We start from the raw sequence: 25,839 nt of genomic DNA, 5'->3' as shown, positions 1-25,839 counted from the left end.
AGTTGGCCTGCTTTACAATGTCCCGTATGCCTGGTACATATGGTTTGATGAATGTTTCCTGCTTCTGGTTCCATGTTCCCTGTAGTAAGGCTACATTTGTGCTCTTCCTTCAGATAATGAGTTAGCAGCTCATTGAAGTGTTCAGAGAAGAGTGAGTCAGATGCTGTTATGGTTGTCGGTGCACCTCTTTTTGCTTCCAGGCACAAACGGCCTTCAATTTATGATGCTGTGGTGACAGCGGGGGTCTGCAGTGATGGATGTTTGAACATTTGCAAAAGATGCCATAAACAAAAGGAAGAAACAAGCACGGAGAAACCAATGCATATTTTTAATAACCAACTTTAAAAGAGGCACTAAGTGAACCACTTTACAATACAAGAGGCATTGCATTTCCATGTATTTTCTCTCTCTCTATTTCGCTCTCTCTCTCTATCTCTCTCTGATTCTGTTGCACATTATTAAAATAAAACTTTGACATTGAGCATTGCACCAGGAAATCATCTACCTACAATATAATACAATATAAGATACATATAAACAAGATAAAGCACCTTTTTTGTCTTAGTAAATAATATTCATAATTAAACAGTTGGAGGACAGACATGGAGGACTGAGTGTGTGTTTTGTGTGTGGTAATATCAGTGCATGGGAGAATCTCCTAAAACAGGTCTCAGGACTGTGAATAGTCCTTGGATGCACCTGAGTTTGTACAGATGCAAGCTTTCCTAATTTTCTTTCCTAAGGACGTACAGATGAATACTTTGTTGGAGGAGATTTTACAGTCTTTTTCTACAATTTTTTAAAAGAAACTACAGAGAACCAGCACAAACGGTTGGATGAAATCAACTGCTACAGATCTCATGTTCCCTTCAGTTAGAGGACATTGGCGTTCACATTACAATAAAGAATAACATAGCACCAGTTAATGTTTATACAAAGCTAATATAATGAATGCCAATGAAGTACAGTAAGGTAAAAATACAAAAAGAGTAATTTTTGCAGAAGCATATACAAAAGGTGCACTGACATAGTCCAAGTCCGTTGGGATGTCATTTGGTCCTGTTGCATTAAAAAAAGCTATATTCTCTATGAACACTTTTTGATTGTGAAACTGACATGCATTAGTTGTAAAAAAAAAAATTCTGTTTTATTTTCAAGTATTCTTTTTGTATTTTTTTAATGAAATATAGTCTCTGAAAAAGATAATGTTCAACCTAAGAATAGCAGGAATTAGTCAATGATTTGCCCTACTAGCATTTTCATTCTAGATTATTAAAATAATCTCTGCCATTATTCCTCACATTTGTGTAATAACACATTTACAAGAGAAGAAGACATAAAGTGACAACATAAGTATTTAGACAAACATTTCACAGAGAGCCATGCAATCTCATTCATGGTCATGAATTGTCTTGATCATCAATAACGTGAACAACTATTCAGTCTCTTTGTTTTCTATCCCACAGATCCTTCCCACAATCAGTTTATTGGTTCTGAAGTGTCCTTCCTCAAAGGAATCTTAAAGCTGGTGAGCTTTTGGCCAAACAGCTGGCTCAGGAGGTTGTTCTGTGACTCTACTGTCCTATAGGAGTGGCTCTCCATGGACCTTACCCCTGTCTTTGGCCTAGACTTATTCAAGGAATTGTTCATAGGAAGCGCTGACGCTTTAGAAACTGGGTAATGAAGAGGCCGTCCAAGAGGCCCTTTTTTGGCTTTGTAATCCCCATTAATATGATGCACCATCTCTGCTTTCCTTGGCGTGCAGTTATCGAGGGAGCTTCTCTTTGCTTGAAGGCCTAGACTCCCTGATGTTTTGTGCTTGGAGACTATTTTGTTGCTGACCACATCTTCTTTCACTGAAGAGAGCACCGGGTATTCGCTGGAGCCGTCCGTTTTCCTGTGAACTGCCGGACTCTCGCACTTGCTGAGACGGAACCTATTTTTGGTCTTGATGTCGGCAGCAAGGTTCTCCCTTGTGGCAGACGAGGAGACCCTCTGTAAACTGTGAGGTGTCCTCATCTCTTTCCTCTTCTTCTGTTCTCTTCTCACAGAGTCTTTGTCCTCATTGGATGGCGGGCCCTGGGAAGTGATCTTAGTGTGGTGGACTGGTGTTGACTCCATGGCCCTGGGGCTGTTGTTGGAGCTGTGTTTAGTGTTTTCACTGGGCTTGGGTGTGGAGGTTTTGTCATTCTGCTTGTTGTCATGGCTGTGAGGGCTGGTTGTCTGTTGCCCCAGCTCACCCTCCCTCATTTGGTCCATCACAATGGTAGATGATTTATGCTTTGTAGGAAGACGGTGGATATCATGTGTATCGGGTGTCATTGAGCTGTTGATCAGGTTTTCACGGAAACTAACATACAACTCCTCATCCGATGCCGTGGAATCTCTCCTCTGTATCTTCTTCTTTTCAGCTTCTGCTGTGGTAGTCTGTATGCTGCTCTCAGGAGTGCTCTGCTTATCATTGGCAAAGCACTCCCTTTCATTTTCAGCTATACTGCTCTCAAGTGGATCATGCTCTTCCTTCACATCACATGGCTCTGTGAATGATTTGCCATCGGCCTCACTAATGTCTCTAACAGGCAGCTTAGGTGAAGGACTGGGATCAATGTCCTCTGTTTTGGGTGTAGCAGTTGAGAGACCTTCAGAGCCCAGGTGAAACGTACAATGCTCCAGCTCTACCAGCATGTCAGAGTAGTCCTCAGCCATGTCCTCCGTCTTCACACTGGCATAATTTTCAGTGTGATATTCACCTGCACTGGTCTGTGTCGAGTCCTCTGTTGTGTGTACAGAGAGTTTCAGAACTGGCATCTCAGCACTCTTATTTAAGTGCAGTGAGGATATGCTGGCGATGCCACTGTCAGAGCTGTTCTCTTGTAGACTGTCAGTAAGGATTCTTCTCTTTTTGTTAGCTGGCAATTCACACTCATCGTTCTCTTTGGAGGGAGATGTCTTGATAGGTCTGAGAACGCCTCTAAACTTGAAGATCTTATTCCCTCCTGACAAGTGCTTTTCCATGTGTCGGTCAAACTGCTCTTTCTTAGAGAAGGTATAGTTACAGGTGCTGCAGATGAAAGATTTCTTGATCACATGCATGACATCTGCACACAGCTCACAGGTGTAGAGGGTGGTATGCTTTGAGTCAAGCTCATCCACCTCCTCATGCTCATTCTTCAGATGATATTTTAGGTCCTGTGGCTCCTGGTAGGTCACTGGGCATTTGTGGCACAGAAAAATCTTATTTAAGTTGTGCACAACCAGATGCCTCTGAAGCTTGAAGGGTTTGGGGAACTGCTTGCCACAGTGATGGCAGTCTCTCGAGGGGTCTTTACAGTTGGGGTGCATCTCCACATTCTTTGGCACTGGCTCTGTATTGTGCAGAACCTCAACTGGTGTCAGCGTGCTCGGTTTCCCCACTTTTTCACTGTTCCCTTTAGGCTTGACAACTTTGGGCTGAGCTACCTCTGTAGTTTTCACCTCCTGCTCTGTGTTTTCTACTACGGCTAGTTTCTCCTTGTTGGAGACCTTACTGGACTCTCTGCTGGCCTTGCTGGGGCGGCGTTGCATGATGGAGGTGATGAAGTTCTTCACGGCTGACTCCTGCATGCCAGAGCCCGGCAGACTCCCCAGGATAGCGCTGTGTGACTGGCCCTTGCGGGCAAACTGCGTGGCATGCTCCCGTAAGTGCTCATTGTACATCCACACGTCTGATATCTCCTTCAGGCACATGCCACAGGTCCAGAAGCCGGCCTTGTTCTTGGCGTGTTTCTCCCTCAGGTGGTCCCTCAGCTGCTCCCGGGAGCTGAACTTGCGCTGGACGCACATGTAGCAGGTGGGAGGTGGAGAGGGGTTGTGGGATAACTTGTGGAAGTTGAGCTCCCCCAGGGTAAGGAACCAGGTGAAGCACACCTTGCACTTGTACTGTTTGTCCTTGATCTTTACGCTGCCCTCTTGTCGTTTCCTTCCCCTGCGTTCTGTGAGCTTCTTGGCCTTTGCAGTGTCTCCGGTCTCCGCATAATCAGTGCCAATGGGTCTTACTAATGAGATGTCCTTGTTGGAGTCAAATAATTGCATTTCGGGTAGCTGGAATGTGGTATTGAGGTTTGGGATGTCAATGCTGTGGAAAGGAGACACGTTGTCTGTAGCACATGACTCTCCAGGATAAGGTGCAGAAGAGGCTATAATAGGAAGTGGACATGGTGGGTTTGGGGCTTCTGCTTTACAGGAAGTTGGGTCAGAGGAGATCCCAGTATCTGTAACAGAGTCGTTGGAGGCACTCCATGCCAATGATGCTTTGTCAATAGTGCTCTCAGGTTGGCATAGGAAATCACTGCCATGGTCCACATCATTCTCATGATTGTCTTTGTGGTCTGTTGTGTCTCCTTTCATGCTACATACTTTTTTGGAATCACTCTTTAATGTGCTATTATGACACATGTTCAACATGATAGCATCGTCAATGGATATTGTTTCATATTCACAAGGGTCATTTTGATTGTTGACAAATGTTTGGTCTATCTGATTTTCGGTATAGTCATCTTTCTTTTCGAGATATAGGTCAGGAGGAGGATAGTCTTGAACTAATGGTGAATCGGTTGATAGTTTCTGCTTCTTGTTCTTCTTACCATAAACCTTTGCAAATTTTTTCCTTTTCAGCTCCTCATTTCTAGTGGGGAATAACTGGGAGAATGTGCTTTCGTCATCAAGAAAAGCATTCAAATCAGCACTTAGTCTAGGAGGGCTTGCAAGAGAAGATTTAAAACAGGAGAGATTATCCACCTCATCTGTCGGGCCACTGTTTTTCTCACATTCAATCTTTACTGCAACCTCTCCCAGTATCTCTTTGGCATTACTCTCATCTTTAGTTTGTTGCTCACATGCCTCTTTTGTGTCATGCAAATTCTCTCGAGACATATCATACCCTCTACTAATATCCTTACTTACAGATACTTCCATATTAACTTCCGCTACTCCATTGATGATCTCTGGCAGATTTGTGCTTTTCACCTCTTCTGTATCATTGTTGCTTTGAGTCAAGTCCATAGCCAGATCTGTAAGCTCTATTGGAGACATTGGAATCTGTTCAATGCCACTGTTACTTGTTACAGTAAATGGGACTTCCTCCTGCTCTTTAACTTTGTGGTTTACAAGATAATTGATTATGTCTTGTTTCTCAGGTGACTTGCCGCATCCTTGCTTTACCTGGGTTTGGAATTCAGGAGTAATAGCCTGTAATATGTCTGTTTTCAATATATTGAGAAGCTCGTCAGAGAATGGGTCAGGCTTCACATTCACTTCCTTGTTTCTGTTCTTCCGTGGTTTGTAGATTTTCTTCGCTTTTGTAAACTGAGGAGGCATTTGCTGGACTATGTCATCAGCTGGCACTGCCATATTTGTTTCACTTGTGATGTTCTCCAGGATAAAATTAGTTTCTCCTTGTTTGGTTACGAAGGAGCTATTACTTGTCTCAGGACAGTGATTCTCAGAAACCTCATTGCTTTCTGTTTGCAAACAGGTCTGTGGAACCAGGAGCTCTAGATCATCTTTATGTTCTGTTTCTATAGACTGGGATGTTTGGTAACTGTGTAGACTTCCTTGATGATTTGCGTTTTCCAAATGTGGGCTTCTTTCAGTCCTGATCAAATGTTTCATGGCCTTGTGTCTCTTCAATCCTGGCACCGTCCGGAAACACATTGAGCATATCTCACACAGATGTATCTTTTTCTGGGTGGTTTCTTCCTCTTGCTGGTAGGTTACTGAGCACTGACCTTCCTCAACTGTTAGTGATTGTGTTTGGTCTGATGGTAATGGGGTTGGCTCATTCTCACAGATGATCAGTGGTTTGGGCGTGTGCTGATTATCTGAGATGTCCTTTATAAAAGCAAGGGTGTTCAGCTCACTAGGGACCGTATAAATATCCAAGGCCTCTGGATCCACTCTCTTCAGCAAGTCAACATGTAAGTCCAAATAATCAATCGTTTGAAGGGGAGCCGGGCAAATGTCCAAATCGCCAGTGGGCGGAGCAGTGCTCTGAGAAGGGAGACCCAGTAAAATGGATGGACATTTTATGTAATTTTGGATGTTGCTCTTGTTCAAAGATTCATCTGGTGGACTTAGCTTGGCTGTATGGTCTGGACTCATAGGTACCTCTGTCTCTATGTCACACAGTCTTTTGTCTGATGTCAATGTCGTGTCATCACTGCGATCACAAGGTTCACAGTCATCCTTCGGGCTCTGCTTGATGGCTGGTTCCTCCTCATCCACATTGGCTGGGGAGATAGGAGTGTAATCAAACTGACTCAGTTGTGGAGGCTCATCTGGAATGTAATTGTAGTTCAGTGGGCTTAGTTTGAAATCATACAGTGATACGGAGACTCTCTTCGTAAGGGCCTCCATTGCCTCAGATTCCTCTGTTGCAATGGTCAAGGGTAGAGGAGAGGGAATGCAGGCTTCAGTGCTACATATTTTACTGTCTGTGATTCCCAAGTCCAGTTGAGGAGGACTTACTAAAGAGTACTCCATCTCAGCTGTTATGGTCAATGAGTCATCAATATGCAGTGCTTCTTTGGCATTTGTGTCGTCACAATTTTCCTCCTTGGGAGATTGGGTTGAGGCTGGGATAGTATCTATATTATTGCATGTGATTGGCTGTGAATGTTCTTGTTCTTGTGTGTTAGGGTTGTCCACAGGTGTGTGTGGAGAAGCTGGTAGAACAGGACTGGATGGAGGAGCATCCTCTGGAATAATATCCAGCCTTTCGTCCATCTGCAAATCCTCTTTGCATGGTGAGTGCTGGGGAGATGCCATGAGATGTAAGGGAACTTGTTCCTGGATGTGTTCAACTTCTGGAATCGTTTCTCTTTGTCTATGGTTAGCCTCACATTCAGGGTCCATTTCTGTTTCTTTGTCCTCAGGTGTATGTTCCATGTGTGCATCGCTGTCAAGGTCACTGTCACACTCAGCAATGACCAACATGGTGCTTTCATCATCTGAGTCAATGTTGGAAAAGGGTGATGTGTGGCTAGCATGTTCTGTATTGGTTTCCATCAACAGTGGACTGCAAGGCTTAACTGCGACAGTCTCCATGAAGACATGGGTTGATTGATTGGCAATATCATTCACAGGGGGGCTACACCTCAGAGAAACTGTATGACTTATCACTTTGTTCTGTATTGTACTTTTGGATTCAATGTTGTCTTCCTTCATTACACATGTTGAACTGATCTCCGTCTGTTCATTTGCAGATGGTGAGGGACATACACTCTTACAGTTACTTTGGACGTATATGGATTGTTCCTCAGATGCATTTTCTACCTCTTCAGGCTTATTATCCAAGTTGACATCCATTTCCTGCTCTGCTAGGTTGGACCCATTGGAGGGCTGGCTCACAGACTTAGCATTGAGACTGATGTCCTCCACTGGCTCCTGATGCTCAACAATGGTGCTATCTAGAAGCTCTGTGTGCTCATCAATGGTAGTATCTAGAAGCTCTGTATGCTCATCAATGGTAGTATCTAGAAGCTCTGTGTGCTCATCAATGGTAGTATCTAGAAGCTCTGTGTGCTCATCAATGGTAGTATCTAGAAGCTCTGTGTGCTCATCAATGGTAGTATCTAGAAGCTCTGTATGCTCATCAATGGAAGTATTTAGAAGATCTGTATGCTCATCAATGGTAGTATCTAGAAGATCTGTATGCTCATCAATGGTAGTATCTAGACGCTCTGTATGATCTGGGAGGGCACTTTTGGCTTCAAGGATTTCATCCCCATAGTCCTCTAGCTTCTGGTTCTCACAGGTCTCCTCAGCCATTGGTTGATTATCCATTTCAGTGTTTGAGCAATAATCCGTTTCTATAACACTATTGTCTTCAGTGACATTGCTCATGATTGGGATGTCTTTGAATTCTGACCCACTGTCGTTGTTAGGTAGAGACTCAGTTGGCTGGAGTGAAACAATCTCTTTTACATCAGATGGGAGCTCTGTTTTTTCAGCGAGAGGAGGCTGTGACTTAAAGTGTGTGGATTTAATATTCGCGTCATCAGGAATCACCATTTCATTATGATCTCTGCTTTCAGCAGCATCAGCAGATGGAGTTTGGCTTTCCCTGTGTAAGTGTGCTGGGCTCTTACGTGAGGTGAGGTTTGGCTCCTCCTCTTCAGGTGTTATGGGATCATTTTTGAAAATGGAATCTGATATCACTTCCAGGCTTTTCATCAGGTTTTCGGCATAGGTCTTACTCTCTAGAATCTCCTCAGATTTCTCTATGTCAGTTCTCTTGTCAACATCCATGTCTTCATCTTTGTGGTCCTCCTGTTTCAGTTGCTCTTTCTCTTTCTCTGTATTTGACGTTGTGGTTGTCATACTGTGTTCACGGTCATCCTTCTTGCTAAATTGTTCAAGGACAATGGGTTCATCATGGGTTGGAGTATGCTGTCCCTCCATCAACTCAAACTCAAATGGACTGGACCATGGTAGACTATGCTCAGCAAAGGACTCTGAATGTGGGTCAGATGGCATAATTGACACTGCCAGCGCCATGCTTTGCACAGGGCAGCCCATATCTAGACCAGTGTCTTCATTCTCAGATTCGTCGTCCAGACGCAGAGGGGAGAATCTGCTCATCTTCAGCTGCTTTGGGGACTCCTCAGTAAGCAGTGGTGGACTCAGCTTGGCTGTCTGGAGCTGATTTTCCAACTCGGTCACAATCCTCTTTATCTCTAGCTCATCTTCTGACACACAGCTGTTGAGATTTGTACTGTAGTCTATTATTTTGTCTGGCAGAGACAAAGGAACATGATTGTAATCTGATTTCTTTTCATTTAATTTATCAGAGCCGTCTTTGTATTGGGATATCTCATCCGGTAACATGGGGCTGACATCGACCATAAGGCCCCAGTCTCTCTGATCCAAGAAAGGAGAAAGGAAGGATGATGAGCTAAACACCTCCTTTTTGTCATTGGTGGTATTTAAGGAGTTGAAACCTTCTTTGTGCAATGGAATGTCAGTGTAGAGGCCATTTTCAAATCCTGCCACTGAGAGGTCCCCGAACATTGACGATGTGTCAAATGAGAGAGGAGACTTCATAAGACTCTGGTCCTGCTCTAGGGGGTATGGGATCAGATCTGATGAATCTTTCTGTGTCAGAGGCTCCTGAAGTTCAGTTGGAGACAGGCACACTTTGTCCATGAGTGCACTGCAAAGAGGTGTGGACTTGGGGACTAAGTCATTAGTGAAAGTCATTGGATCTTTCATTGGATAGACACTCTCATTGTGTTTGTCAAACATAGAAATGTCTGATAGCTTTGTATGCGGCTGTATAGATTGACATCCCACGCTTTCTCGTCTTTTGTGTACAGATTTTTCCTTTGAGAAGGTTTCATCTTTTTTGAATGTATTATAAGAATGTGCTTCCATGTTGTTTGTGGCAGGATGTGCTGATTGAAGCTGATGTGATTTGAGATCAGAACTAATAGACTGAAAATGTATTGATTCCCCTTTGGAGATCTTGACGTCTGTCCTCAGTGGTGTGTTTTTGTCTGAACTTGCTTTCGTTTCAGTTTCTCTGCTAAATGAGTCGTCCTTCTCCCTTGAGGACACATCTGTGCTTCTGCATTTCTCAAGGGTTTTCACTGCACTCCCCACCTTTAGTGGCCCTGATACTGGATCAACATCTTCAATGTTCAAGTTAGTGATACTTAAGGCCATTGACGTGTCTTTATTAGTAGAGAGGAAAGTCTTATCAGCGCTATACCTCTGAGTAGATTTGGTGAATGTCAGTGCTAGTTGTGTGCTAGACTCTTTGCATAACTTTTGTGGAGATCGCTCGTAGGTTCTCTGCTCTGAAGAGTCTTTCCTCCTGATCTCCACCCTTTTCTCACAGTCTGAGTCTGTGCGGTCAGTGCTTTTGGGGCTGTTGATGCCATCGCTGGAGATACTCACAGACGTGCTGACTTCACTGCTAGTGGATGACCTGCTGCCTCTCCTCCGAAGTCTCTGGTGAGAGCCAGGTTTCTCTAGAGACAAGGAGACATCTTCAGCTTTCTTTACCTCAAAGCACTCTTTTGACTCGTGCCTCCATGCTGCACTGTCCCTGTCACTCCTAGCCCTCCATTTGCACTCCTTTGTGTAGGTGTACTTGCAGCGGCTGCTTTGGCTCAGGCGACCTTGGCTTGCTATCTTCACAGGCTCAGACTCGTCATCTGAGTCTGAGACATAGTCGTACTCCCCAAATGTAGGGTTTGGCACTGTGGGCGTCAATCTCTCCATCACCAGTGAGAACTGGAGGTTTTTGGTGCCTTTTACATGGAGCTTGTGTAACTTGTTTTTCTGTTGAACTATTTTGTGGATGAGTTCTTTGCTCCAGGTACCGGCACCGGTCCTTTTCCTTTTATTCTCCCTTGCTGCAATCCTTGGGGTTGGGGAACTCCTGTTTGCAGAGGTGACTTGGGAAGAGGTTGAGCCACTCAACAAAGAACTATCCCGGAGGCTTCGAACTCCACAACGTTCTGAAAATGTGCTGGATAAGAGGAACCTTGGAGTGTTAGTGTTTTCCTTTTCACTCTTGCACAGCTTTCTTATATCTTTCACTTTATTTTCTTGCTCCCTTGGTTTCTCCCCTGAGGCAATCCTTGAATTTATATGAGAGAGTTCTTTTTTGATGTTGATTTTCTCACCCTGCTCAATATTCAGAGTGGTCTTCTCAAGTTTGCTTCCTGTGTGGTTGTTGTCTGTCTGAAGGCTCGCTTTGTCTGAGTCATAAAGATATTTTCCTTGTGTCAGAGACCTATCATCAGTAGATTGTTTGCTTTTGCCCTCAAAGACCATTGAGTCTTTGGTTTTCAGAGTCTGCCTGTTTGACGATAATTTGACAGTGGTGGGATCATCATCTGCGAATGCATCAATGAAGCTGCTGTCAATCTCTGCATTGTCTGACTGATAGCCCAGTCCATTTAGAGCCTCAGTGATTAGGCTATCTAATTTTGCATCCTCCATCTCCAAGTCAGGAAGAGAGACAGGAAGGTTACCTGCCCCAGTGAACAGGTTAAGTTTCATGGGGTCATCCTTAGAATCTCCTTTTGTTTCGCTGTCAGACATCAGCTCTCCATTCTTATTGAGCCCCAGCAGAGACAGGTGAAGGTCAGTTGGACACCTTGGCATGGAGACACGTTGACATAAATTGGTCCCAGAGGATGGATCTTTTGTCATGTCATTGTGAAACTGTGTTGAACTTCCTGGAGTTGTTCTGGTGTCGTCCACTTTCTGCGAAAACGCATGCTGTCCACAGTACTGCTTATGGCCAAGGAATGAGGCCAGGTTAGTGAAGTTCTGATCACACTGCTTGCACGTGAGAAGCACATCCAGTTGGTCAAGGTTTGCCGTGGCTAAAGACGTGGCTAACAGTTGATGTGCAGAGTATGGTGGTGGAGGTGGGTGGTGCTCCACCCCAAAGCCCTCCATATAGCCCTTGTTGCCTTCCATACTAGGCTTTTGATGTTCGTTATTCTGCAGGTAGCTCATCATGTCATGTTTTTCCCTCTCTGGGGCGTAAGGCAGATTACGGGAGGCGTCTGAGTGGAAATGGTGAGAGTTAGTGCTGAGGTGATCTGTGGGTCCTTGTGCCTTCAGTTGGTGCTGGTGATAAAATGGAGGGGGATGCCCAGTCTTTGATATCTGACTGTCCTCAGAGAGGTTGACAGGGCTTGTTGAGGCTGGGGAGAGTGAGGAACATGTGCTGCTAGAGGCTGGGTTATGAATTGGGGAGGGCGAGGGAGAGTCATATGGTGACACCATCATAAGTCCCATTGGTGGGACCTGCAATGGTGGATATCCATATGTACTTGATGATGCCCCAGGTACTGATTGGTTCATTCCAAAATATATAGGCTTATTCTTGGACTCACAGACCTGTGCGTGACTTGTCTCAACTTTAAAATGTGGTATTGTACTGCAGCCCTGTTTGACACTCTCTTGCCTTGGGTTTGATAGACCTTCACTAGGTCTATTGTTTTGGAAGGAGCTGGGGCTTTTCAGTGAGCCATTCTTATGTGATTTAGTGTCATCCTGCCAGTCAGAGGGTGCTACCAAAAAAGTGAGCTTTTGGTTGCTTTGTTGCCTAGACAACTCGATCCTGTTTTGGTTTGGCATGACAGAAGTTAGGCGTATCTGCTGCCATGGCATCCTACTGCTTTTGGATGTGTTTGGCCTTTGATCGACGGCTGGTTGGTTCTGAAACTTATCATTCATATTAGGATAAGCCATAGTGTTTTGGTCTGCTGGTGAAAAGGTCTTATTTGGTCCCTCCCATGAGTGTGGTAACCTACTATGGGACTTGGTGTTGACGCTTTTGTCAAAAGGCACTGAGCTCATGTGGATGCTATTGAGGGGAGGGCTGCTGTTGTAGGCTTTGTTTGAAAAGTGCATTTGGGAGTTTGGACCTTGTGCAATATTTCTGGCATGTTGTACACTGGCTTGAATGTGTGTTCTCTGGCTGGCAGCAGCACTGTCTTTGGGGTGGCAACTCCTCTTGCTCCCTGAAGTGAGGGCTACATCCCGATTGTCTGCCTGGATGAAAGTGTCCGTGCTATCTGGCAGGGAACTCTTACCCTGATCTGACTGCTGGGAGATAGAGCCAGAGCTCTCACTACTAGCTGAGTCCTCACTCAGGCCCCTGGTGCAGTGCATAGAGGACGCGGCCCCTTGTGGTGCTTGCAGGTACTGTGGTGGCTGTGGAGGATGGGGGTAGGAAGACCTGTCCTGTCGCTGGTCACTGTTGAATTGAGTGTTATTCTGAACCCCCTCCTGCCCCTCCCCAGATGTCTGAAAGGTAAAAGAGTTAAGAGTTACCTGGGCAGCAGTCAAAGAGGAGTCTATATAGTCCTGGGATTGGGGGTTCTGATCACAGGGAAAAGGGTCTGGGTTTGAATCTTCCAATAAGAGGTATCCGTACTGAAATGGCAGACAGCTGCCATTTGCCTTGTTCACCTCCGAGAGAACTGTGGATTTTTGTGAGGAAATCCCATAGTTAGAACCATTAAAAGTCCTCTCTGGAGACCAGTCATTGGAGCCACTCAACTGAAAGTCTGGGAAGAGCAGCTGGCCGCTTGGCTGTGTGTTATTATTGTTCTCCATTGGGCCTGGTTGCTGCTGCTGCTGAGGTGGTTGCTGGTGGGTGGATGTCCCACCTGTGGTTCCCAGTGCCTGTGAGGTATAGCTTGGGGAGGTGAGATTGGAGGAGGTCTCCTGGAAGCAGCGGCTGTAGTTAAGCTCCTCCTGCTGCAGCTCGGCCTCTCGCTCTGGTATACTGGGCACGTGGAACCTGTAGCTGCCCGACACAGGGCCTCGACTGGCCTCCAGCTTCTTGGGTGGCGAGACCTTCTGCTGTGGGTAGGCGATGCCGATTGTAGGGTTAGAGCGTGGGTTGATGATGCTGAGTCTGTATAGCTGCTGTGGGTTACCGCGCTCCGACTTCCCTGACCGCTTGCCCTTGTCTCGGCTCCGGTTCTTTCCGCTGGGGGATTGGGGGCTGCCTTTGCCACTGGGCCACGTCCTGTTGCTGGCGAACTTAGGCTTGTTCTGCAGTGACTTGAAGTCTATTTTCCCCGCCTGCTGAGGTCGGATCACAGCCTCGCGCTGCTGAGTATAGTCTCTGTCCTTGTCTACAAACTTGGCCCCTCTGCTGATTGTCCGCTCCTCCACGTCCGAACTTGAGAAGTGCTCTGAAGACTCTTTTGTGGCTTTCTCACTGCTACTGTACTGCTCCAGTGCAGTACCCTCATCCTGCAGTTTGAACTCAGCGTCCAGCTTTTTGACAGCGTACGTGTGCTGAGTCTCTCCTGCCATGGTGCAGGCGAGGCTTGCTGGGAAGGCCTGGTCCTCAGAGATGCTATCTGGGAGGCAGAGGCATGATGAGTCTGGGAGTATGGATCAATACGCTGCTTCCATTGGCACAAACGGCAGGGATGGGAGGGCGGCTCTCTGCGCGATTATCTCTCCGCTCTCATCGTGGACCACCAATCTGTCAGTTTACCGTCTGGGAGTCCTGCAGAGACAGAGAGGAGAAAGAGGGGTCAGATTTCTGAAACATATTTTACATCGTTTTGCTTTCGTTCAAGTTGCATTCCATTAAAAAAGCATGACAATTGCCATTCTAAATGCATTTCTATAAATGTATGTTGTTTTAAGGATAATAAAATGCTACCTCCAGAATAAATAAAATAATAATAATCAATCATTGACCAGCATTCATTCATTCATTCATTCATTCATTCATTCATTCATTCATTCATTCATTCATTCATTTATTCATGTGTATAGTTGCATAACTATTTGTAGAACAATACAGGTACATAAGTCAGCAGGGATATTAGCTTTACTAAACCTCTTTTCCAGCTGTTGCCAGGAGAGAGCAGTATTGCCACAGTTTTGCCTCAGTACTGCCACACAAGGCACAAAGACACATTGTACAGTATACAGGCACATTATAAAGCCTTTTTAAGTTGTCCAGATACATCTGAAAACCACAACAGCAATTCAACTAATCACTCAGTGCACTGTCATGGTCAATAGATATAAAACTCATATAGCTATGAAATAGATCAATATACTTTTATCGACAAGGCTTGCCTCTGTGCATACCATAAGATAGTGTCTACTGAGTGGATCTGACTGGAATACTATCACAAAAGGTATGTCACACACAAAACATATCGCAAGAGCCGAAATGCATCTGGCCATGTTACTGTAACATTGTGCTCTTGTTCTGAGGAACACTGTGGGTTCGGAGAAAGAAGAGGATTCAACGCTGGACACACATTGCCAATGAGTGAATCATGTAAAAGCCCAAAAGAACAGCGACACAATGCTAGACTGTTTGGCCGGGTTGAGGAGGGACGCAGGTTTAGCTCATGGAGCAATATCGGGATTAGTCAGCAGGCCTTTAGACAGTGAGGAGGGCAGGGGACGTTTGTTGCCTTTCCCTCAGGCATCCCAGACACTGCTTATATCCTGGTTTACTTTGGCCCTCCAGTCCTTCGTTTGAGGTTAGACCAGAAGCAGCTCAAAGTTAGCAGCAGAATGTCATTTCTGGGCCTGTTAGCCAAGAAGCCCCCCACATCTCATCCTCCCCCTCCTTCCCCCCTACCTAAACCAACATTTCAGTGAGAGAGTAAGTAAAATGCTGCATTTGTGTACTGTGAAGGGGTGCCCCACCCCGTCCTAGGGGAAGTCTGTGACTCCTGCTCCCCAGCGGAGTACCATAGACAGCTGGCAAAAGTCAAACACCTACCCATGGTGACTGACCGCGTGCACTTTCTGTACTTAGGGATCATTTGGGGACAGGGAGAGAAAATAATCACACACCAACGAAAAAGGCAATGAATGTGGGTATTTACCCATTCAAATACTGTAGTTCACTGGTCTTCTTGATGAACAGTCCAACTGTTATTTTGCCTGGCAATAAAACATTTTTGGCCATTAACAGATTCTTTCTTTCCCTTTCACTAAATAAGTAAGTAAGAGCAGCTGTAATAGCCAGTAGGTAACATTAATAGTTGCACATGATTGGTTAAAGGGAGGCTAAAGAAAGTTTAATAAGATCATGTAAACTGTAAAATCCACTCAAAAACTATCTTTTGATATTTCTTTAATTATTCTACTGTTGATACAGTCCCAATTTTTTGGGCATGTTAGCAGTCAAGTTTTCAAGACATTGGACTATTAAGAAGCAAAGTGTCACCAACCACGTCATCATATGATGCGTTTTGCAAAAGCTTGACCTCGCCTTCAGACATAATGTTGTTATGGAGCTGCCCGGGGCCACATTAACACCTACACCTGCTTTAGTTCCTTTCCTCTCTCTGTGTGTGTGTGTGTGTGTGTGTGTGTGTGTGTGTGTGTGTGTGTGTGTGTGTGTGTGTGTGTGTGTGTGTGTGTGTGTGTGTGTGTGTGTGTGTGTGTGTGTGTGTGTGTGTGTGTGTGTGTGTGTGTGTGTGTGTGTGTGTGTGTGTGTGTGTGTGTGTGTGTGTGTGTGTGTGTGTGTGTGTGTGTGCGTGTGTGTCTACACGTGTGTGTGAGTGTGTACATGTGTGCATGTGCTTGAGGGTGTTTGTGTTTGTGTGTGTGTGTGTGTGTGTGTGTGTAAGACAATTCAGTAATTTCACTGAATTGATATAGGACTTGATTTAATTACCCTATCTCTCTGTCTCATATACACATACGCACACCAACAAAAACAAACACACATGCACACACAGTACAGTGCAACCCACAATTAGGGATGCCTGGCTTTCCCTGCCCTCTAACCAGCAGGCCTATTGACCTACATGGACCTGTGACACGGATGGCTCTGTCCCTGTATTTTTAACTGCACAGCCCTGCCCTGTAATTACAAAGCTCTGACAATGGCTGGGGATGGGCGTGGTGGCCGTACACAGAAGGAGAGAGTAGGAGCAGGGACAGGGAAAGACCACTTTCAGTAGCAGTATGGCTCTTCCAGTGAAGGCTGTACCTCTAGTGAGAGGAATTCCTCTGTAATATGTTTTATCTCATTACAACAGCACCTAAGTTCTATCCAACTTTCCTTTTTATTCATTATTTTATTGCACTTTTGAGTGGTTTCACAATTTTGTTTGTGTTTTGTCTATTTGACGCCTGTATATAGCATATAAATAATCTGCTATCCAAATCCAAAGATAAAAACAAAAGGTATCTTGTTTAAATAGCCTATTCGCACTTTAAACAGTCAGGATATATCTCCTCTCCTTTTGTTTAATGCACAAATACAACAGCTTCTGATGTCGGCCCACCACCTCAAGCTCAACCTCGACAAGACGGAGCTGCTCTTCCTCCTGGTGAAGGCCTGCCCGCTCCTAAAACTCTCCATCACGGTTGACTACTCCATGGTGTCCCCCTCCCAGAGTGCAAAGAACTTTGGCATGACCCTGGACAACACCCTGCCCCAAACATCAAAACAATGACTCACTCCTGAAGGTTAATGCTCCACAACATCTTAGAGTACGACCTTTCCTCACACAGGAAGCGGTGCAGGTCCTAATCCAGGCACTCGTCATATCCTGTCTGGACTACTGCAACTCTCTCTTGGCTGGGCTCCTCGCTTGTGCCATCAAACCCCTGCAACTTATCCAGAACACTGCAGCCCGCCTGGTGTTCAACCTTCCCAATCTCCGATGTCACCCCGCTCTTTCGTACACTCAATGCTAGTCGAAGCTCACATCCACTACAAGACCATGGCTCTTGCCTATGGAGCAGCAAGGGCAACTGCCCCTCCCTACATTCAGGGAGGGGCAGTTGATCAAACCCCACATCCCAACCCGAGCACTCCATTCTGCCACCTCTGGTCTCTTGGCCGTCCCACCCGTACGGGAGGGCAGTTCCCGATCAGCACAGTCAAAGCTCTTCTCTGTCCTGGCACCCTAATGGTGTAACCAGCGTCCAATGATGCTAGGACAGCAGAGTCTCTGTCCATCTTCCAAAAACAACTGAGAATGAGACACCTACTGTAGTCAGTTGCACAACTGAATGCATTCAACTGAAATGTGTCTTCCGCATTTAACCCAACCCCTCTGAATCAGAGAGGTACGGGGGGCTGCCTTAATCGATGTCCACGGAGCAGTTTTTGTTGTAGGTTAACTGCCTCGCTCAAGGGAAGAATGGCAGGTTTTTTCCACCGTGCCAGCTTGGGGTTTCGAACCAGCAACGTTTCGGTTACTTGCCCAACACTAGGCTACCTGCCACCTACCTCTTCAACAAGTGTTTTAATTAAGCCGTCTCAGTCTTATCCCTCCCCCCCAAAAAACAACCTTGCACTTGTCTTTTCCTACTAGCACTGACTTTGCTGATAACTTATTTGAGAAAAAATTTACCTGCTACGACTTTGACATGTGATTGTCTGACCTATCTTAATTAAGATGAATGCACTCTGGATAAGAGTGTCTGCTAAATTATTACAATCTAAATGTAAATGGATCTCACAGAAATGTGCTAAGCTGAAACGGACAACAGGGCACGAGGAGACTAACCTGATGCCCGATTATACAATATTACTCCAAAGTGCCTCGAAAATTCTTCTGAATTCTTCTGTGCAATTCCACTGAATTTGTTGGGTAATGAATATCCCTTTCCCTGTGCCAGTACATACAGTATGCAACAGTTACAAATAGACTCAAATATGTTCAGTATGGGAAAGAATAGAGTAACACAATTGGCTCGCGTGTGAATTGGAAACAGCCTAAAGCCTATATGTATGTAACGTGTACAAATGAGTCTTTACTTCTGCCAGGAGACACACCCACATTCCTTCCCTTCAGATCCTATCAGATCATCTCAGAAAGGCCATCTCTCATACCATTAGTGCTGATATGCCTGACAGTGATGCCCCCATGAGCTCTGCAGGCACCAACATTTTTTTATTTTCACACTGGATAGGTGCAATGAAATGTGTTTTTTTACAGGGTCACCCCCTGAAGCAAATTAGGGTTAAAGTGCCTTGCACAAGGGCACATCGATAAGAAATAAAATAAGATCATGATGAAATATAGCTGTGATGAAATGCAGTTATGTCTCAGTACTTTTGAAAAGCACAAGGGATAATGTCTAGTTGGCTTATGCCCTTGGTGGCGTCACTAGGAGAAACTGTGTGGTGTGTTGACAGCTTTACAGTGGGAGCAGGACTGTAAGTCCCATAGGTGACTGTTATTCAGCCTGGGGTCATGGCCCTGTCTCTGCTACAGAGAGGAGGAACGACACCAGGTGAGAGACCAGGTGAATCTGGAGGGTACAGACCCACAACAAGGACCAGAGGTGCGCACCAGGGTTGCATTTCCATTCAATAGAGGAGATTCATTGGATTTCCATTTATTTTCAGTTCCATTTATTTTCAGTTTCATGGAAATATAATTTCCCTTCCTGTATTGACTGTACTGGAATGGATATGACCCCTAACCCTGCTCTAAATTCCTCTATCTGTATGACAAATGCAGTGGTGAGTTAAGGCCCCACTAAATGTGGAAGCCCCTCTATGTAGCCAGGCCCTGAGTGTTACTGTTAGGTCACTGTTATGTGTGTTTCCCTATCGTCCAGCCTGGTCCAGCCTCCAGCCAACCTCTGAGTGGTATTTAGCAGGTTGGGAGGGAAGGCTGGGGGTCTGTGGTCCTGGCTGGGTTGGGGCCTGGCTGTGAAAAGTCACATCCCCTCTTTAGCTCGACAGGGCTCTGAAAGCCGGAGTGTCTACTGTGTCTGCCGTGTTCTCCGCCAGCGGTCGGCCAGATGGGTGCAAATTGGCCCAATTGAAAACTCCCCCCAATTGGCCTCACAGTGCTTGATCTGCCCCCTGAGGGTCTGGACGGTCAACAGCCAAGCCCATACATTATGTCCTCGTCTGGTGTTTGCCCCTGGGTTTTCACAGTGGGGGTAAGAGGGTGCGGACAACACGGGACTCCGACAACAAAGAGAGCAGTGGCGGGGATCGCAGGGGCCTCACAGAAGTAGCACCCACGTCCAAGCTGTCAGTTCACAAAGAGGACGGACTCATTTATATCTTTACAACTGCCTGGTTGACTTCCAGGGTAGGGCCTGACCAGTACACCAGCCATACTCCCTCCACAGTCCACAGTCAGTCAGTCTCCTTTCAGGCTCAGAATGACTTCACACACCAGGTTTACACATATCAATCTGCCAATGTGATGGGCATCTTTGATACGCTTTTCTTTTTTAAATCCGATATAAGTATAAAGTGGTCTTGAATTGGGAATAAAGGCAGTGTGGCTATGACAGAATTGTTAGCCGGGCAAATATCAAATCCCGTGTGACTGGTCCCATAAAAATGCATTTTAGTGGGTTTTACAAGTCAATTAAGGCAGTGTGTGCGTGTGTTCTGCAGGCCTGGTGTCAAATCATTAAGCCTCACCACCATCAGCATCAGCAGCAGCAGTAGCTCCCCATATGGAAGCACCGTTTCATAACACCACCCAGACACTGTAGTGCTGAGCGTGGGAGTTCAGATGAGGTTTGGTGTGTGCGTTCAAAACCCATTGTTAGCATATTTTTTTATGCATGACTATCTGTGTATGTGTGTCATTCAGTCGTAACTATAGAGTGTACTTCTGTGTGTGTGTGTGAGAGAGAGAGACAGAGGAATCTACAGAGAGAGTAAGATAGTGTCAGTATTTACGTGAGCAAGGGTATTTAATGTGGGTATGACTCAAGACTAGGTAGACAGTGATACTCTTTAGCTCAGTAGCTAGAGCATGGAGCTCGCAAAACCAGTATAGTGGGTTTGATTCCTGGGACCACCCATACTTAAAAATGTATGCAGGCATGACTGTTAGAAGCTTTGGATAAAAGCATCTGCTAAATGGTATATATTATTACAGCCTATACTGTTTTCCTCTCACAGCAGAGTGGGGGAAAAGTTATAACTCCAGCCGAGTGCAAACAACATTTCCTGAAAGTCTTTCCCTTGTCGTTCTGGTGCAGGATGAAGTGAAATACGCTGCTAGCACTTTTCTCCATCCATCACATCAATGGCTTCAGCCCATAATTGCTTTAGCATTTTCTATTTTCCAAGAGCCCTCAACCCCGTGAACGCTGTGCACCGAACGCTTCTTTCCCAGTAAAGTCTGTCTATGAGCATTCAGCTAAGAGTTCATAACGCTGAGTAATGTATAGAAATGTACAGTAAAATTGGGCTCTTGCACAGACAGGCTCTATTCATAAAATTGTATCACCACAGTAAATTTGCCACCTTTTTTTTTTAAATGCATCATACTAGAGATGATAGATTAATTTAAACCCTATTCAATTTCAGATTCATTCTATAATGACAATTTTATTCGGTCCAATGTCATCTGTGATTACTATCGTCTGCCACAAGCTATGGGAAGAGACTACCTGAGATAAATGCTATTTTCCTAGAGACGTCTATAGGACTTTATGCCTTTGGTGAGTGGTATACCAGGCCATTATGCAAGCCACACACAAACACGCGCACGCACGCACACACGCACACACGCACGCACACACACACACACACACACACACACTCACAAACACACACACACACGCACATGCAAACAGTAGACTTAGCACATACAATACTACAACCAGTGACCCCCAGAGACAGTGAGTAGTGCCGGAGCCAAGGGAAGGTCAGCCGCCAGAAGAGCAGTCCACTTCTACACACAAAGGCTCCCTTTATGACAATGTAAATCAATAAGCAGAATTAGGTAGCATTTTCCCAAAATGTCCCTTTTTCCAGACGCTGCCTGTAGTGAAATATCACCTCACAGTAGCCTCCAAGACCTGAGTCAGAGGAGCGTGGAGAGAAAAAGAGAGGAGAGAAGAAGAAACGAGGAGAGAAGTAAAGGGACAAGAAGGAAGACAAAGAAAAGAGAAGAAAGAGTGAAGAGGACAAAAGGAGGGGATGAATGAGGAGAGGAGATGAGACAAGAAGAGAAGAATGAGAAGGAGAGTGAATCTTAAAGAGTAACAAAGTCGCAAAGGAGGTAGAGAAGGAGTTTGTGTGTGTGTGTCTGGGCGCTAGCTGGGTGCTATGAGCTGAGGGATGCGGAGCGAGGGATCAGGTAGCAGCAGAGAAGGCAGGCTGACTGCTCTCCTCACTCCTCTCCCAGTGGCAGTGTGACGAGCCCAGCCAGGCTTAGGCTCGGGGAACGGAATGCTCAGCAGCTAACGAGAACAGCTGGCCCAAGGCCACTAACTGACTAGGCGCTGGGCCAAACCCTCGGTCAGGGGGCCTGCCTACTCTCCTATATTTTTGGAAACATCCATTATCCAAGCAATTTGCCTTAAAGGTCTCCTTCATGCTTGTGTTGCTTTGAAGGCAGTACTGGGGAAGAAGACATATATATATATAATATGTCATAATTTTGAGGATTGTGTGGACCGAAGGGTGGGGAAAAGAGAAATGTCAGTATAGTTGGGGTTGTGAGGACAGCCCAGGCAACACTGATTAGACAAGGCGAGAAAAAGCTCTAATACTGACACATATTAGTTATACACACACCAATGTAGCTGGCTAGCTTTGACATGTTTGTTTTGTTAGTGAGTGGTTTGGATGTTAGACGTGTCAACACGGCTGTTGCTTATTTATTAAAGTTAAAAAATGTTTCAATACAGTGTTTAATTTGTCGCTCTGCCTCGTTATGGGTGACATTTTTGTCCGTTTTCAGGATGCCATAGAAACCAAGGCAAGGCTGATTCAAATGAAACAGGGAGCAACTTTGGAGGCTTGTTTTTCTCTAGTCTCTCCCCCATCCCACCATTCCCTCCACCAAAACCCCAAACGTGGTTAGCTGCAAAGGGGGGTGATGGTAAGACGGAAGGGTGTGTGCGTGTATGTCTGTGAGTGTGTTGTTTTTTCTAACCGCTGGATTTTTTTTACTTTGTCTGTTTCTATATTGCTAAACACAAAATTCCACAAACATTATAGAATCTTTGTTTCGGTGAGTTTAAATAATTTCCCCCCCTCCATCGTTTTGACACAATTTCCCTCATTTCTTCAAGGCAGTGGAATATCTGTCATGTGTGGCGGTTGGTAGGAGAGAGAAACGGATTGGAAAAGCGTGCGATATAAACCTTGGATGACTGCAGACACAAGATATTACTAAGGGCAAGGTAGACAACGGTTACTGACTCCGGTCCATAGCCGTGACAACCTAACCCTTAATGAACAAAGTCCTATTTCAGAGATCCCTTCCAAATGAATGGTCACCCTCCAACATTCCTAATTTCAGCTTATCAATACTTGCTAGTCCATACTTCTAGGTAGGTCAGAGGATTTGGTTGCTGCTCAAATGGAGCAACGTTTAATTAGCTGTAAAATAAGCTTTGCTGAGCAGACAGAAAGAGAGAGAGAAAGAGAGAGAGAAGTGGATTTATTAACGATAGTCATCTGTAACCCTAGCCATAAAGACCTCAGTCCATCAACTATGTCTATGCGTGTGTGTATGTGTGTGTTTGTGTGTGTCTAACCACGAGTGTGTTTATGTCAATGTCTACAATCGTCTACGGCTAAATATAACTGAATAAACTGACGGTTTATATTGAAGCTCAGACTTACTTCAAGTGGAAGATATTTGGAAGGTAAGGACACACTCCATCAACATTTTCCTGACCTGGCCGTACACCTGACCACACATCACAAGAGACCGTTATATATCGCCTGACCCTTCTTTAATAAAGCAATGGTTAAGTGGACTTCTCAAAGTACACTTCATTTAGTTGCCCTCAATTGATTGGAATAATATTGCGTCTAAGTCTAGGTCTATATATGGACACACCACATACACACGTAAACAGGAGAACCGTATCCTGACTCCTCAGTGTTTGTTAGGAAATCATAAAATAGCATTTACACTGAAAAAGTATTTACACTGAACACTTCTAATGGGAGCCGTACGATGCAATACAACCTTATGACTGTAACGAGAAGCAGAAAGTCTTGTTTGAAGCAACACCTAGCCATTTCAAGTAAGTTTGATTGAAAGTGTTTCCCCCTGAGGAATCCTGAGGAAAACAAAGTCTGGACAAAGTGCATTTTTCTCTCGGGAAGATGTGACATATGTTATTTTAAAATTCTCTCTCTCTCCCTTTCTCTCTCTCTCACACACACAAACATGCGCACACACTTGCATGCACGTGCGCACACACATGCGCATACTGCTTTCCTCCACTTACTCTACACACTAGTCCAGCCTTTAGTTGTATGTCAACATCCCTGCTTCTGCTAGCCTAGTTAGTTGACCCATTGTAGAGAGATGGCTACTGGGTGGGTTGGGTGAACAGTCTCCCATTGATCATAGACTAATTTGTGACTGTGTTACAAAGGAAGTGACCTTATTGACACAAGGACTCGTGCTCTGCTCCATTAACATTTACATATCCTCTAACCCAGAGGAAGCCCAGTGGGCTGCAGGAGGTCGCCAGTGCGGAGCTCCACAGTGGGGCCCATTCCCACAGACACCTTGGGCCAGAGGGAAAGGCCAGTGAGGCCATTGACAGAGCTAGGAGCTAGGAGGTAGGGCCTGCTGGAGCAGAGACCCGACCCGCCGACCTACAAATCAGAGTGTTAGCGCCCGGGGTAGACAGAGCCCTCCTGACCCCTACCTTAGTGACACATTATTAGAATAGGTACTTCTAAAGATGATAAATAGGCCACGTATAGGTTTCACGTTCCTGCAGTATATAGTCTCTAATGACTATACATTCAAATGTATTGAGTAAGTGATTTGGGTCTTTGTGCTTTTACGTCCTATAATCAAGTCTTATCCTGTTCGGGTGGAATTTGTAATCAAGTCTTGATTTGTGGCACTCGTATGCAGTAGCTCAGAGGCACGGACACTTAGGGAGGACGATAGAATGATGTAGCAGCACCCATGCCTGGGACTTTTGTGAGGCACTCTGATTGGATCCATGCCTCCGGTATTCCCAGTCTCTGGAAAATATCCGCCGGTGTGGAAGGTTGGGATGGGACAGGTTGGAAACGGTTACACCATAGTGAGGTGACCTTGGATTCCAGTAGGGAGGGAATGTACAGGGAGTTTTGTAAGAGCTTAAAGGGCCCTGCCTGCAGGACACACTCATGACCTTTGACCCCTAGGGTCGGCCCTTTGCTCATGACTGACTGGCTGTGAGGGAGGGAGGAATCCGTCCACATATCCACCAAACAGGTAGAACATTGAGTGTCAACATGTACTTTGGACAGGGTGTTCTCTACAGAGAAGTTTCATTAGGTTAGATGGGTAACACCGTAGTCCCTCTAAGCCTGCAGGTTGAACGCTTATTTACTTGTTATAAGCATGTATGAGAATTCCATTTGTTCATTTACGTATATGTCATGCTCTCTCAAAACAGGCTACTCCATCAAAGCTAAAAGGTGCGTATTTTATTGTTTAAAAGTCTTGTGCATGTGAATGCATAAGTACACACATATTACTGAATGGGTTTTTAATGTGGATTAATGTTTGGCAGTGTGAGAGCGGGAGCGTGAATGTGTTTGTGTGTGTGTGAGAGAGAGTTTCTGGCTGTGAAGGAGTGAGTGTACGTGTGCACATGTGTATTACAAATGTCCTTCTTTGCGACAATTAGCACACCATCTATCAGCCCTTTCTCAGAAACAACCTCACTAACTTTCTCATCTTCGCAGTAGGCACCCCTCCCCCACTGGAGCCTAGCAGGCTAGGGGTCATAACGTCATCAACTGTCCTTTCACACCTAGGGCCCTGGTCACTGATTGGTTGACAGGGCCGTTGCTAGGGCGGTTGCTAGAGGGCTGGACATCTGTCCATCCTTCTGACTCTCCAGGTCACACACCTTTAAGTCTCCTTCAAGCAGTCCCAGAGAAGGCAGCAAGCTCTGTCCTGCACAACAACAACTGGACTCCTGCACATGTGGGATGGTGTGCATGTATAAAGTGAGTTGTGTATTTTTGTATATTACTGCTAGTTGTTCAGCAGCATATCAGCTTATATTTCTATACAGTCCTTCTGTAAGGTTCTGTATCGGTGCATTCTTGCCTTGGTGTGTTCATTCGGTATATGTATATTCAATGCCTCTTGTTTTCTCCTGTTACAGAACCACTACTTTTCCATGTACCTTTCTGTGTTTGTCAATAAAGTATCCTTGTGTGTAACTCTGAGGTTGCCTTATTCCCTTACCGCGGGAGGTGCTAGTGGGTCACAGATCAGCCCAAACGGAGTCGCTGTCTTTCAGTGTGTGTACTGTACATGCATGAATAACAAGAGGGTTTCCGGACCTCTGTAGATGAATTTTAAAAGGTGGAAGACAAACATGGCTAAAGGGCATGGCACA

The 25,839-nt window shown here is 45.3% G+C and overlaps 1 protein-coding gene across 2 annotated transcripts in view; it reads right to left on the bottom strand.

Annotated features, from left to right (window-relative positions):
- Positions 1-309: 309 nt before the first annotated feature.
- The window catches only part of LOC139540152 (zinc finger protein 469-like), a 139,454-nt gene continuing 113,924 nt past the window's right edge, over positions 310-25,839 (bottom strand). For both annotated transcript variants that reach the window (XM_071343742.1, XM_071343741.1), the window contains one exon: positions 310-14,035. In XM_071343742.1, coding sequence (XP_071199843.1) covers positions 1,480-13,836 — 12,357 coding nt within the window. In that variant the 5' untranslated portion in view covers positions 13,837-14,035 and the 3' untranslated portion in view covers positions 310-1,479. The remainder of the gene's footprint in view (positions 14,036-25,839) is intronic.

This window comes from Salvelinus alpinus, chromosome 15, assembly GCF_045679555.1.
Source record: "Salvelinus alpinus chromosome 15, SLU_Salpinus.1, whole genome shotgun sequence".
NCBI classification, from domain to species: domain Eukaryota; kingdom Metazoa; phylum Chordata; class Actinopteri; order Salmoniformes; family Salmonidae; genus Salvelinus; species Salvelinus alpinus.
The sequence above is the reverse complement of the archived record's forward strand: the minus strand, read 5'-3'. Positions and strand labels throughout refer to the sequence as shown.